Source organism: Polypterus senegalus, chromosome 16, assembly GCF_016835505.1.
Source record: "Polypterus senegalus isolate Bchr_013 chromosome 16, ASM1683550v1, whole genome shotgun sequence".
In the NCBI taxonomy this organism is placed as follows: Eukaryota; Metazoa; Chordata; class Cladistia; order Polypteriformes; family Polypteridae; genus Polypterus; species Polypterus senegalus.
In genome coordinates, this window is record NC_053169.1 from 37,548,967 (window position 1) to 37,564,337 (window position 15,371).

Here is a 15,371-nt window from a genome sequence, read left to right on the forward strand (position 1 = left end):
ATGGCCAGCGAGTTCCTGGACCAGTCTAGCTTATTGCTCATATGCACCCCTAGATACTTGTACTCCTCAACGATCTCTACCTCCAGACCCCTAATAGACAGAGGAGTGGCTGGAGATCGTGATCTTCTTAAATTAACTACCAGTTCTTTAGTTTTACTGGCGTTGATCTGCAGTTGATTCAGCTCACACAAGTCAACAAAACTGTCCACTACCTTCCTGTATTCTGTCTCGTCTCCATGTCTGATACTACCAACTATTGCAGAGTCATCAGAGAATTTCTGCAGATGGCAGCCCTCTGTGTTGTAACTAAAATCTTATAAATGTTATAATACTAGGGGGCTAACCTCCCCAGCCTGCGCTACGCACCAGCCACTTCGCGTCTGTGCTGCTCACGTATGTGGATTTCACTTTCACCAAACAACAAATCTTTTAATTCTCGTGGGTACACCTCTTCATTGGGAAGAAACAGTACTTTTCCCTGATGGCAAAACACAATTTAGACGATCTGCAAGTCTCCGACTTAAAGTTTAAATCCAAACAATATATTCAATCTGTTTTCACTGTTCCGTTATTTCACAAGTAATAATTTCCATGTGTTTGCATTAATACTGTCTTTACTACCATTTTTTGAGACTTTCGAATTTTAGTATTTTCATTATCTCTAACCTGCACTGCATGTGTATCACACCAACATTTTTTAATTCTATATGACTTCCATCCATATTCATCTACTTTTTGTCTTTTATTTCCGGCCTCGGGAGTGGTTACATTTCTTGGCACAAAGTCTCGTCTCATGGGACGTGGAAGTTTCTCTCTAAAAAGTATTGTCTCGTCCCAGGAGTTTTTTTATTATGCATACAAATGGGCAAGAGCATATCAGGATTGCAAAATCCTCATTAATACACTTTTGCCAGTTTATTAAGGACTAGCAAAATACCCGCGCTTCGCAGCGGCGAAGTACTGCCTTAAAATATTTATTAAGAAGAAAATTAAACCTTTTTAAACTGAGGGAAAATATACCAATAATTATTTGTTAAGGATCTCCTTGTAAACCACATTGTCAGTTCGGCCCTCCGGTTGTAATATGACCAAGCTGTGCGCTGAGCTTACTCTTGAGCATGCAACGTACAGTTAACCATGTGAAAAGTTATCTTGTTTCAAATCTCACAGCTTGGATTGCTGCTGTCATAATCGGTTTGAGTTTCATAGTTTGTTCCAATTACGACAGTATTTGCAGGACTTGTGTTGAAGTGACATTCGGCATCCGTCAAGCGTTGTAAGCATACAACCGGTTTCATCGATAACTTCACATCCATCTTTTGAGAGTTTAAATATTCATAAGCATCAAAGTGTCCACTACTGAAATCGTCACCTGTGAATCTAAGATGTTTAAGAGGCATTGGTGGTTGTTGAAAGATGTAAAATATTTGGCCATTTCGGTACACTTGAAAGCAACAACCGAACAATTCAGCGGCAGCCATCAACTCACATGCAGATGCATAGGTGAAGGGCTTAAGCATTTCACTCTTATAGTGCTCCTGTGTAGTATAATTATCTCCTGTACCGTCATCAGTCCACACCTTGAACCTGTCCCAGTCATTCAATACATAAGACACAATGTTCCTCCGGATATCAAGAGTGAGCCTGATATGGCCGTGCAATATGTAACAAAAAGAATGGAAAAGGTAGGTGCTATCTCTGGGAATTGACACTCGGTAAATGACAGTTCTTTGATCGATGGTGATCACCTCAATAGACATGTTAATGCGGGTACATTTGGAATGATAAAAGAAATGGGTACCTGAACAATGTTAAGTAAGTCTAAAATACCTACACAATAACTATAATCGTAATAAATGAACAATAAAACAGCGGAGAAGCCATGGATTAAATAAAAGGCTGTAGTTATCAGCAGGGAGACGTGAATCCGTGGCGAAGCAAGGAAGGGAATGTAGAGACTGGAGCGACGGACAGCCTTATATAGGCAGGCAGCCAACAACGTGGGAGGCGTTGGGATGGGGGACCCAATGCCGCCTCACACGGTGACCGAGCTGCAGGCTATGGACGTATATATGTACGTAAGTAGGATTCAGTTAGCGTTGGAAACCCGCGTACCAAATTTCTTGAAGATGGGCCCATAAGTAACAAAGACCGTTGAAAAGTTCAATATGGCGGCCGACAGTGGCATCATTACACCGAAATAAGTACCAAATTTCAGCCTTCTACCTACACGGGAAGTTGGAGAATTAGTGACGTTGGAAAGTTCAGTATGGCGGCTGACAGTGGCGTCATACCACCGAAATAAGTACGTACATTGGTTTCGGTTAGCGCAGGGAAGCCACCTACCAAATTTCGTGAAGATGGGGCCATGAATAAGAAAGTTCAACATGGCGGACGTTGTTGACCGTTATGACCATTACGCATAGAATTTCGAAATGAAACCTGCTTAACTTTTGTAAGTAAGCTGTAAGGAATGAGCCTGCCAAAGTTCAGCCTTCTACCTACACGGGAAGTTGGAGAATTAATGACATTGGAAACTTCAATATGGCGGCCAACAGTGGCATTATACCACTGAAATAAGTATGTACATCGGTTTTGGTTAACGCAGGTAAGCCACCTACCAAATTTTGTGAAGATGGGGCCATAAATAAGAAAGTTCAACATGGTGGACGTTGTTGACCGTTATGACCGTTATGACCGTTACGCGTAGAATTTCGAAATGAAACCTGCTTAAGTTTTGTAAGTAAGCGGTAAGGAATGAGCCTGCCAAAAATCAGCCTTCTACCTACACGGGAAGTTGGAGAATTAGTGACGTTGGAAATTTCAGTATGGTGGCTGACAGTGTCGTCACAGCACCGAAATAAGTACGTAAATTGGTTTCGGTTAGCGCAGGGAAGCCGCCTACTAAATTTCGTGAAGATGGGGCCATGAATAAGAAAGTTCAACATGGCAGACGTTGTTGACCGTTATGACCGTTACACATAGAATTTCGAAATGAAACCTGCTTAACTTTTGTAAGTAAGCTGTAAGGAATGAGCCTGCCAAATTTCAGCGTTCTACCTACATGGGAAGTTGGAGAATTAGTGACGTTTGGAAAATTCAATATGGCGGCCGACAGTGGCGTCATACCACCAAAATAAGTACGTACATTGGTTTTGGTTAGCGCAGGGAAGCCGCCTACCAAATTTCGTGAAGATGGGGCCATAAATAAGAAAGTTCAATATGGCGGACGTTGTCGACCATTATCGACCGTTATGACCGTTACGTGTAGAATTTCGAAATGAAACCTCCCAACATTTGTAAGTAAACTGTAAGGAATGAGCCTGCCAAATTTCAGCCTTCTACCTACACGGGAAGTTGGAGAATTAGTGATGAGTCAGTGAGTCAGTCAGTCAGTGAGTCAGTGAGGGCTTTGCCTTTTATTAGTATAGACTAGCAAAATACCCACGCTTCGCAGCGAAGTAGTGTGTTAAAGAAGCAATGAAAAGAAAAGGAAACATTTTGAAAATAACGTAACCTGATTGTCAATGTAATTGTTTTGTCACTGTTGTGAGTGATGAGTGTTGTTGTCATATATATATATATATATATATATATATATATATATATATATATATATATATTGTAACAGAATAAGATGCTTCTCGCACCCTTGTACCCTTAGACGATACGTCAGACACCAGGTAAAATCCAATGATGATATTTTATTATAATAATAAAGTGCACAAAGCACGCTCCTCTCCACAATTCTTCAATAAACAATTAATCATAAATACAATAAACCAATCCTCCACTCCCAGACGCTTAGCCACCCTGCCTCCCAACTCAGCTCATCGTCTGGGAGCTCCCACAGTCCTTTTATATTCCCTGACCCGGAGGTGTTCCTTCCCAACAGTCCACAAGTCCTTATTCCTTCCGGGTCAGGGTAAATAATGTTTTTTCTCACCCCGGAAGCCGTCGCTCTTCCTATGACGAACTTCCGGGTCATAGGGCATGAAGAACTCTTCGGTCCTCCCTGCAGCTCCCTCTCGTGGCCCCCATGGCATCCAGCAGGGCGGTGAATAAAAACTACATGGTCCATAATGCCCTGCTGGTCTTCTGGGGACCTCCATGCTGCAAGGATGACTCCACCTGGCGGCTTGGGGGTATTGGCCGGGTTACATGGCCGGCCATATCTTACAGTACTCCCCCCCCAGTGACGAATCATGATTCGAGCGCCAGCCCCGCGAGGGATGTCTTCCTCCAGGAGGAGTTGTTGTTCGGGTCCTGGCGAAGTCCAGAAAATTTCCGGGAGAACCTTGGGGGAATATTAAATAAAAAAGGATTTGTATTCCACGTCCTCCCAGGACAACTTCGCCATCCATGTCCCGGTCGGCGGCATTCATAGCACAGCCGCCTTCCTCCAGTGTGTATCCCTCTGCGAGTCTGGAAACAGTCAGGAAACTTTCTCTCCACCCCTTTGTCCACTGAGGAGGGTTCCACGGCCGCCCCTGAGCTCTCAGCTCGCTGCTCAACTTTGTCAGGAGACCCCCTTTTTATTCTAGGGATCTCCAGTTTACTCTGGGGCTTGTCCACAGTTTGGGTCTCTCTATTAGTGAAAGAGAGCCCTTTTACTGTCTGCACGCCCTTTGATTTATAAACAACATGGGTCGGGGTCTTTAGGATCGAATCGCTCCAAGAGACAGCACCATCCAGCTGCTCTGGCTCGATCGGTCCTTCCCCCCCTCTCCGTAACGCTTGGCCTCTCTTGTAGGGCACGCATCCATTTGGCACCCGCTATGGATTAAAAGCGGGCCCGGATCACACTGCGTCCCTATTACATTATATACGGTACCGACATTACCTGCCTGTACCGCCAAATCACATAACACAGGAGGCTCCCGACCAAATTGCCGTAAGTATTCATCCAGCTTTCTTAAAGGCTCTTCAGCCGCTGCTCCCAAGTCCCCAACGATCTTCTTTATTGTTTCCACCACCTGTAAAAATTTGTGCACGGGCTGAAGCAACTTTTCCAGCTCGTGCACGTCCAAAAAGTTACTTAATTCACCCGGAGGCATGCTCGAGCCATAATTAGCCTTACCCTCCGGGTGGGAGCCAATAAACACGGCCGCTCCTGGCACGTGCTCAGACAGGTCCCGCAAGGGAGCCTGGGAGTTTGGAGTTCTTTTCGAGGACGCGGTGCCGCTTTTGGCTGACTGCGATCCGTCTGTATCAATTTATCGACGGACCGATCAATCATTTCCGGACCTCCTTACCTTTTGTAGGAGAGCGGTACTTCGATCGCCTCCCCTTTCCCCTTCGAAAAACTCAAGTCCGTCTTTTCTTGGCGAAGCCACAAACAGCTGGATACGGAACGTCACCTTCCTGGAATCCCTTGTGGTAGGTCACGTGTCCCTCGCCAGCACCCGTAATGCGGAAGTGCTTCGCGTTACTCGTTTGCCTGAAAGAGAGCGCGCCATCGCCTTCGGGTCTGTCTTCTGCCTCCCGCAGAGCCTTCGGATGGACATCTGGGAGGTATGTACATGGGACATCATGTGTTAATTTAAAAAGATTATTCAGTACATTCCCCGTACATACCTCGTCAGAGACGTCCTCCTCCGGAAATCTCTCCCGAAATGCGTTGCCGCTCCATAGCTCCTCTTGAGCGCAGGCAATGCCGAGCGCTAGACCTCCGCTGTTGCTGGCGCTCTGCTTTGTCTTCTTCTTCCCCATGACGGACTTGATAAAGATGAGGTTTCTGGCGATTTTTCTGTGTGTGTCGTGACGCTGTCTTCCCGGGTATTCTGTTCACAATAAATTTTTAAATTCAGGTCCCTGCCAAACTGACGGCCAGAGAATCCTGCCGAAGCTACGCCAATTGTAACAGAATAAGATGCTTCTCGCACCCTTGTACCCTCAGACGATACGTCAGACACCAGGTAAAATCCAATGATGATATTTTATTATAATAATAAAGTGCACAAAGCACGCTCCTCTCCACAATTCTTCAATAAACAATTAATCATAAATACAATAAACCAATCCTCCACTCCCAGACGCTTAGCCACCCTGCCTCCCAACTCAGCTCATCGTCTGGAATCTCCCACAGTCCTTTTATATTCCCTGACCCGGAGGTGTTCCTTCCCAACAGTCCACAAGTCCTTATTCCTTCCGGGTCAGGGTAAATAATGTTTTTCTCACCCGGAAGCCGTCGCTCTTCCTATGACGAACTTCCGGGTCATAGGGCATGAAGAACTCTTCGGTCCTCCCTGCAGCTCCTCTCGTGGCCCCATGGCATCCAGCAGGGCGGTGCATAAAAACTACATGGTCCATAATGCCCTGCTGGTCTTCTGGGGACCTCCATGCTGCAAGGATGACTCCACCTGGCGGCTTGGGGGTATTGGCCGGGGTACATGGCCGGCCATATCTTATATATATATATATATATATATATATATATATATATATATATATATATATATATATATATATATATATATATATATATACTAATAAAAGGCAAAGCCCTCACTCACTCACTCACTCACTCACTCACTGACTCATCACTAATTCTCCAACTTCCCGTGTGGGTGGAAGGCTAAAATTTGGCAGGTTCATTCCTTACAGCTTCCTTACAAAAGTTGGGCAGGTTTTATATCGAAATTCTACGCGTAATGGTCATAACTGGAAGCAGTTTTCTCCATTTACTGTAATGGAGATGAGCTTCAACGCCGTGGGGGCGGAGTTTCGTGTGACATCATCACGCCTCCCACGTAATCACGCAGTACATAGAAAACCAAGAAGAGCTCAAAAAAGCGCTTAAGAAAACATGCATTATATAATTGAGAAGGCAGCGAAACAATAAGAAGCGGCGAAAGTGACATATACAACCATATTCATGAGTTCTGCTATTTCGAAACAAAGCACGATGTAAACCTACACTTTAAATTAAGTTCATAGACAGGCTGCGCTGGCGTTTGTAATTTAGTGCCTGCCCATATAAGGCCGTCCGTCAGCGGCAATCCAATAGCAAACTGCCACGGGTAAATATTCACGGGTGAAGGACTGTGCTTATGGAGAGGAAGATGAGATGGTCAGGGTGGTGTTTGACACAAACTCAGCGAAACTGCGAGAGAAAGTTTTAAGTGCCAGGACTAAGGTAACATTAAATAAAGCTATGGACATAGCACGAGATGGCACCAGCACAGCTGGGAACCTTCGATGCAAGTACACCGAGTGGCTCACGTGAACTGACGCAGTGCACAGATAAAAGCAACAGTTCCAAAGAGCGCTGAACAAAAACCGAATTACACAATTGAAAAGGCAGCAAAAATATGAAGCGCCTGATAAGCATATTCATAAATGCAGCTACTGTGGAAACAAAGCACACGGTGGAAAAAGTCAATGTCCGCTAAAGGAAGACAGTGTAAAAAACCCGTGCATGCAGTGTGTCAGGTCTCAGATAAAGAAGAAGACGAGCTATTTATTGATGCAGTAAGAAACGAATCGATGAATGAAACCTGTCATCTTTACAACGATTGACAAACACGGAATGTAACTTGAACACAACACATCCTACAAATACTAACCTGATTGAAAGAAATAATGATAATCAAATCCTTGATGACAGCAACACTCAGTAACACTCACAAAACAAATACTGTATATTGACAGTCATGTTACGTTATTTTTAAAATGTTCCCTTTTCTTTTTCTACCTTTTTAACACACTACTTCTCTAGCTGCGATACGGGTATATATATATGTATATATATATCCCGCTCTACATACTCGAATAATGGATACTTTATTCGCCATCAATGATTGTTTTGGTAAAGCCATACTCAGTGTATTCATTAGATGAAGCGGTAAAAAGTAAGCAGCGAGGGAGGATGACTCATTGAGGCATGCAGGCTGTAGGCGTCAACTCTATCTGAATTGCGCGATCACATTTGAAAAAATATATCTTTTCAAGTTCTATTGAAGCGGGAGTCAACCGTTTTAACAAACAGCGTATTGCACTGATACGAAATAGCTGTGTGTGTATATATGTAGATATGTATGTATATGTATATATATGTTTATATATGTGTGTGTGTATGTATGTATATATATATATATATATGTATTTGTGTGTATATATGTGTGTGTATGTATGTATATGTGTGTATATATGTGTGTGTATATATGTAGATATATATGTATGTATATATGTGGATATGTATAGATATGTATATATATATATATATATATATGTTTATGTGTGTGCCATAAGCTATGTCCATAGCTTTATTTAATGTTACCTTAGTCCTGGCACTTAAAACTTTCTCTCGCAGTTTCGTTGAGTTTGTGTCAAACACCACCCTGACCATCTCATCTTCCTCTCCATAAGCACAGTCCTTCACCCGTGAATATTTACCCGTGGCAGTTTGCTATTGGATTGCCGCTGACGGACAGCCTTATATGGGCAGGCACTAAATTACAAATGCCAGCGGCAGCCTGTCTATGAACTTAATTTAAAGTGTAGGTTTACATCGTGCTTTGTTTCCGAAGTAGCAGAACTCATGAATATGGTTGTATATGTCACTCGCCGCTTCTTATTGTTTCGCTGCCTTCTCAATTATATAATGCATGTTTTCTTCAGCGCTTTTTTGAGGTCTTCCTGGTTTTCTATGTACTGCGTGATTACGTGGGAGGCGTGATGATGTCACACGAAACTCCGCACCCACGGCGTTGAAGCTCATCTCCATTACAGTAAATGGAGAAAAACTGCTTCCAGTTATGACCATTACGCGTAGAATTTCGATATAAAACCTGCCCAACTTTTGTAAGGAAGCTGTAAGGAATGAACCTGCCAAATTTTAGCCTTCCACCCACACGGGAAGTTGGAGAATTAGTGATGAGTGAGTGAGTGAGTGAGTGAGTGAGTGAGTGAGTGAGTGAGTGAGGGCTTTGCCTTTTATTAGTATAGATTAGATCTTGGATTTTTTTTTTACTTTTGTATGTGTGTCTATATCTTTGTGAATGTACATAAAGTTTGTAAGTCATTTATGTATACATTTTATTTTTAGCTAGATATATAGGTATGCTGTGTGTTACAGTATATTTCCATTCACATTTATTTTGATGCAAGACACCAAAGGCATTGCACAAAATAAGAACTTACCTCTGGGAATGAAACTGCCAGCAGGAGTGGCTCTGTATGTTCTGGTGTAGAGTGCAGGGGATACTGAGGGATTAAAAGATATGAGGCAGGGTACCAATATTAAGAAGAGAGTTGTGGCTAAAGATTTAAGGTGCTGGGACACCAAATGCCACTAGAGTAAGGTCTAGTATGGTAGTCCTGAATTAAAGATAGGATAGACTCAACACCAGAATTAATTGCTTTTTCATAAGTGATCATGCTTTAGAGTTTAAAGCCACTTAAGGCCACTTTATAGCTGAGTTTGGTGTAGGGATAAATGGATGAAGACTCGGCTTATGGGAGGAAGAGGGGCTTAGGATTGAGAGACAGAGAAAAGTGGGGAAAATTGGAAGTGCTTTTGAGTACATACTAAGGGGACGAGTGGGTTGTCAGACACAATAAGCATTAAATAACTCCAGATACATATCTTTAGGCGTAGAACAGCAGAAAGGTTTTGTTCCTGTTTTGTATACTTTATTTTCTTTGTATTTGCTTTGCTTTCTGCAACTCATTCTGCATAAGGAAAACACCATATTATTTACCTTATACTGTCATGAACTGATATTCTGGAAATACTCTCTGTAGATTAATGTTCAGCAAACATTGAGCCACAGCAATATAGCGATATTTGACTGTTTCCAGCTATTTATTTAATTGTTTATTAAATCGAAGAAATGTGATTCTCCTTATTTCTTCTTCCTCTTTGCTAGGTTTCAGCTGCCTTGATAAGTGTCTTCCATCTTTGCTGATTCACCACATATTTACATATTACATAGTTTGTTGACATTTGAAGTTCAAAATAGTAAATACAACCTCAACAGCAAACAAACTAAAGCAGTGGCATTTTTATGAAATTGTTAATGTACAAAAAATGATAAAAGTAAATATGGCATTTGCAAATGTTTAGGCACCCATTCCATTGTAAGGTGTTGGAACTCATTAGGTCATTAGTCGGGTTTGGATTAGTTCCTTGCAATAGCTGTTAGTCTAGTCAAGAACTGTCATTAGGAATTGTCACCTTCTATCAATTCTAGAGCTTGATCAATTATTTAACACTTCAAACATTGTACAGTACTCCATAATAATGGGCCTCTACTAAGCAATTGACCTAGGATATGAAAATTAATGTAACTAATGCCTTCAGAGCAGAGGAAGGCTAGAAAAAGATACCAAAACGTGTCCAGTAACAATTATCTGAGTCTGAAATGTCATTAAGAAGTTAAAGGTAAACATGGAGGTCGAGAGGAAAACCAAGAAAACTGACAGAAAGAAAAGTTCACATGCTGTAATATGCTGGAAGGCAAAGCAAAACCCTTAGATTACCCAAAGGAACATCAGGCAGGTTTAGGTGAGAAAGGAGTGGTGGTGCATGGCTGTACTGTGCAGCGTTACTTACACAGACATTGCCTTAATCGATGATCCATCAGAAGCAAACCTTTCTTGCTGTCACAAAAAACACGGTTCTAAGTTTGAAATAGTCTTAACAGCTATCAGAGTTAATATCATTGAAATCCTCTTCAAGTAAGACAGCCCAAAAATACTTACAGGTAAAAGCAATCTGCAAAAGAAAATGGGGAAAAATCCCAAAACCACAATTCAGTGATTCATAGCTGGCTACAAAAAACACTTGCAAGCTGTGATTTTTTCAAAAGTGGAGTCTACTTAGTAGGGTGCCCAAATGTTTGCAAGTGTCATATTTATTCCTTTATATTTTTACATTCTTTTTAGATCATCAAATAAAATGTAATGGCACACTGCATGGACCACATGGGGCCACATTAACAGCATAATGATCATCCTAGAACATCGGCTTAACCTGCACTGACAATCTCATTGTTGTGATTTAATCCCAAGCAGGAAAGCCTAAATATCAAAATTCCCCTCAAACTCAAGAAAACCACTTAACTAAACTTTAAAAATTTAATTAAAGAATTAAATTTAATAAAGAATTGGTTCAGGAAAATAATTGATCAATAAACACCTCAATTAACTAAATAACCAAACAAAGCTGAGAATCAGCTTCGAAACAGCAACTAAGATTGAGTAAATGAATAAACACCATAATAGCTGGCTCAAAATTTGAATAGGCAGAACTCAAGAAACAGAACATACAACAATAAGGTAAGGAGCTCTTTACTGGAGCAAAAATACACATCTAAAATGCAAAATCCTAAATTCTGGAACTATTGTTCAAAAGGCCAAAAATAATAACAAAAGTAACGAAAGAAGAACACTTTTAACTTTAAAATACAAGACCTGAGCAAAATTACTTAGTGAAATCGTACGTACATCGAATAGAAAGAGTGCAAAATAAACATTGCAGATAAAACCTTACTCTAATAATAATTACACACAAAAACATCAAAATAGTGGAACTGGATTCAAAAACTCAAAAAAAACAGACCTTTCTTCAGAATTGGTCTGAATTCACTGAGGCCATACCCCAGGCAGCCAGACTCCAAACTCAAGAAGCAGGGCTTTCAAAAGCCTGCTGGTTTAAAACTTAACAAGTACCTTAAAATATTATATAAGAAAGCAACAGGATCAATGTAAAACCTAAGGGTCACAATAACAGAGCATCATTTTTTTTTGTAATTTAAAATCTATTTAAAGAGCTCAAAATAAAGGAGCAAGGCAGAAAAGTCAAGTCACGTTGGGGAGCATGCACTGGTACAGTGCATTGCCTCACCCACTACATGACGAAACAACTCAGGATCCCAGTTGGCAATCCCCCAAGCAGACACGTGGTCCAATCCCACCCTCCGGAAATGACCCTCTATCTGCCACAGCCAGGTGTTACGTGGGCGACCCCTTGGCTTGGTTCAGCCACTTGGGACGCCAGCAATGAGAATTTTACGAACTGGATCAACCTTGGGGAAACGCGCCACATGGCCGTAGTAGCATAACTGATGCTCCTTCACATTGCAGGTAATGTGCCTCTTTCAGGACTCCACGAGCAACCACGCATTCAACATAAAGTCAAACCAACAGTATCCAAGGATTTTCTGGAGTGACACAGTACCAAAGGCAGAAAAGAAGGAGCGTAAAATACTGTAGGTTAAAACCTGCAAAAAACAAACCAAATATCACAAAACAAAGGCAGAAACTTTAAACAAGAACAGTAGTCCAAATTGCAGGAAATCCAAAAATCAAAACAAGAAGCATGAAACCAAAATCAGGACACAATCTTGAAGCTCCAGTAGAACTTCTGAGTGATCCCCGAGCTGCATTATCAGGTGGCCCTGCCTCCCTGGCCCCCACTTTAAGGAGACAGGGCAGCAAAATAAAACTAAAACATCCAATATTAAATTAAGCCACACTGCTGTATTCATTAATAAATACAATATTAATTAATAAAAAAATAATATGGTATACTGTAAATACAACAAAGAAAAGTCAAAACCAAAAACAAAATTTTTAAACAAAATATGCAATTTGTTTTACTCATGTCACCTAACTAAAGGGAAAAACCTTCCAAGAGACTGGCACTTGATCAAACATACTTAACTTAGCAAACATAAAAAAAGATTTGGTTTTGAGTTTGGTTTATAATTAAAAGTTTGGTGAATGATTAAATGACAACCTTTCTAACATCCATCAGTACTTTTGCTTTGCTACAAAAGAAAGACCTTTTTTGATCTCTGCCGCTAAAAATCTGTACCTGTCCAATAGGACTGACCATTCCATACTGTAGGCTACTTTAGCAACTCATTGACATGGATATGAATAACATGTTAATGTCATTCTTTTGCAACTTTTCTGTATATTTATTAGTTTAATAATAGTTAATATGTTTCCTTTGAGTTTATTATGTTTAAATGCTTTTTATTTCTTTTTTTTTTTTTTACCGTGTCCTGTACGGCTGTGAAGCAATTAGAATTGATGTCTGAATGCTTTTTGTTTCTGTTTTGACCTATGATGTAAGAAAAACTTTAAATATTCCCACTTTTGCTCCAATTATTCTTGCACCAGCAAAGCAACAGTAAATAAATGTGAAACATCCTTTATAATGTAATATAAATATTTTTAAATAGGTAAATGCATTAGAACTTGTGATAAGTTAGTTCAAATACACTTTATTATTTTGATATTTGCTTTATCATTCTTTAATGTTTTACCTTAACATGTCCATTACAGACATCGCACTGTGTTCTGGGTGTGATCATTCAGTAGAAGTCTTTGATTTGAATGTTGCAAGGAGTATTGCTGTCATTCCAGATGCCCATTCCAGAGCTGCTCACCAGATTATTCAAAATAAGGCAAGAAAATTTGTTTTGGTTTCATGCAACAGTGTAAATTCGAGTTAACAGTTTAAGGATATGGATTGCAGTGTAAATGAAGTGACACAACTTGTAAATGCACTTATAATGAACATGTGTTAAAATGGCTTTCAGAAACTGTGCAGATATTTATTTTCATCTGTTTACATAGGTTGCACTCAAATGATTTTGTACATCAGCACATCTCCGAAATATGATGAAATATGATGTGCAGTAGCACTTCACTTTTTAGACTTTGGCCCAGTAACTGAAGTTCAGTTGGATTTTTTATTTCTATTTTAGATGGGAAATTCTCAAAATATATATTTAAATGACTTATTTAATGTTTTATTTTTTGTTTGTGTTCTTGCATGACACTCAGCCATGTACAGAAGTGTAGTACTAGGAAAATACCTGGATTTGGCATTGTTTCCTTTTCAGGAACTGGTTGTTTTGTTCCAGTTGGCCTGTCTTTCAGCAGTTGCTTTCATAATTTTCTCTTGAAAGGTTAATGATTAGTGAATTCCTTTTTTCTTTTAGAAAATTATACTGTACAGTGCTAAGGCACCTAACTTCTTTTCCTAGAAATAATATTGATGATCCAACTTTTGTGATCCACCTGTAGTGTCCCAATTATTGTGTATATGCTAAAATGATCACTCTTTTTAATTAATGTTCATTTAATTTCTGTTTTACTAAATATTTTTGAAACAGGGAATTTTTTGTTAGTTTTCCTCTGTTTTTGAAAACACTTATGTATTTTAGAATCAGTTAATCCAAACATTTGTCTGATCAGCCTCAATTCATTGAAACATTTGATTCCAGCCAGTGCCAAGTCAGGTGTATTTCATATTCATTTTTTGAGCATTTTGTGAATTTTTATGCAATTTCCACCAGAGATTTTGAGCTTTGTTGCCCATGCTGTTCCACAATGATTGACACAATAAGATGTCACATGAGAGGTTGGGCATCAAACTAAAAGAAGTTGGAGTTCAGGGTGTTGTTTTTATATGGGTGCAAATTGGCTCAGACACAGGAACCAGTGGGTTATGATGCAAGAAACCCTATCAGAATTTGCTGTTAAGAGTGCTGTCACACAAGGGTCAGTGCTAGGGCCGCTTGCACTACAATATCCGGAGATCCTTGCTTTTCTCCATGGATCTTCTTTTTTATGTGGGGTGTATTGTCAGTTTGGATCTCTCTATAAGAGAGGGAGAGACTCCTTGATGTCTGTACCCCTTTGGACTTATGTGTCCGGAAGTCAGCACTATGCAGCTGTTCTGACTCGTCCGACCTTTTTACCGGGCGATTGGTCATCACCCCCATATCGATTGTAGGGCTTGAGGCTACTTGGCACCAGATATTGAATAATCTAGGGCCCTTTCGTTCTGTGTCCCTCTTTCTTGCATGCTACTGGTATTACTCACGTGTACTGCTGAATTCACCATATGAGGAACTCCCCAGCCAAGTCGTTGCAGGTATACTTAAGCATGTCTCAAGGGCACCTCAGCCATTGTCCCCTGCTCCTCAAGTAGCTTCTTCATATGGGAAGTTATTTATTATAAAGGCTTGTACAGGTTGAAGTAACCTTTCCAACTCCCACACATCAAAATTATTCAATTGATCGGCTAGAGATAGGATCGGGCATTCATCAGCCCCGTCTCCTGCCTGTGAGCCGGCAAACATGCTATTTCCCTGCGCATGCGCCGTCGGGTCTTGCATGGGTTCACGGGAGTTGGAGTTTCAGGTTGTGGCCCTTTGTAGACTGTGATCCACCTGTTTAAATTTATCGACGTTCCATTCAGTCACTCTCCGCACCTTTTTACCTTTATTTATGGTGATTTGAGCATTGCTTGCCTCCCCCTTCCCCTTTTGGGAGCTTGAGTCCATCAGGTTGGTGTCCAAACAGATGAGGGACTGCCGTTGACCTTATATAATATATATAGGGTG

At 40.7% G+C, this 15,371-nt stretch overlaps 1 protein-coding gene across 4 annotated transcripts in view; it reads left to right on the plus strand.

The window, feature by feature from the left end:
- wdr27 (WD repeat domain 27) overlaps positions 1-15,371 on the plus strand; it is a 332,022-nt gene that overhangs the window by 147,222 nt on the left and 169,429 nt on the right. For all 4 annotated transcript variants that reach the window (XM_039738896.1, XM_039738897.1, XM_039738898.1 and 1 more), the window contains exon 21: positions 13,300-13,421. In XM_039738896.1, the coding sequence (XP_039594830.1) occupies positions 13,300-13,421 (122 nt within the window). The remainder of the gene's footprint in view (positions 1-13,299; positions 13,422-15,371) is intronic.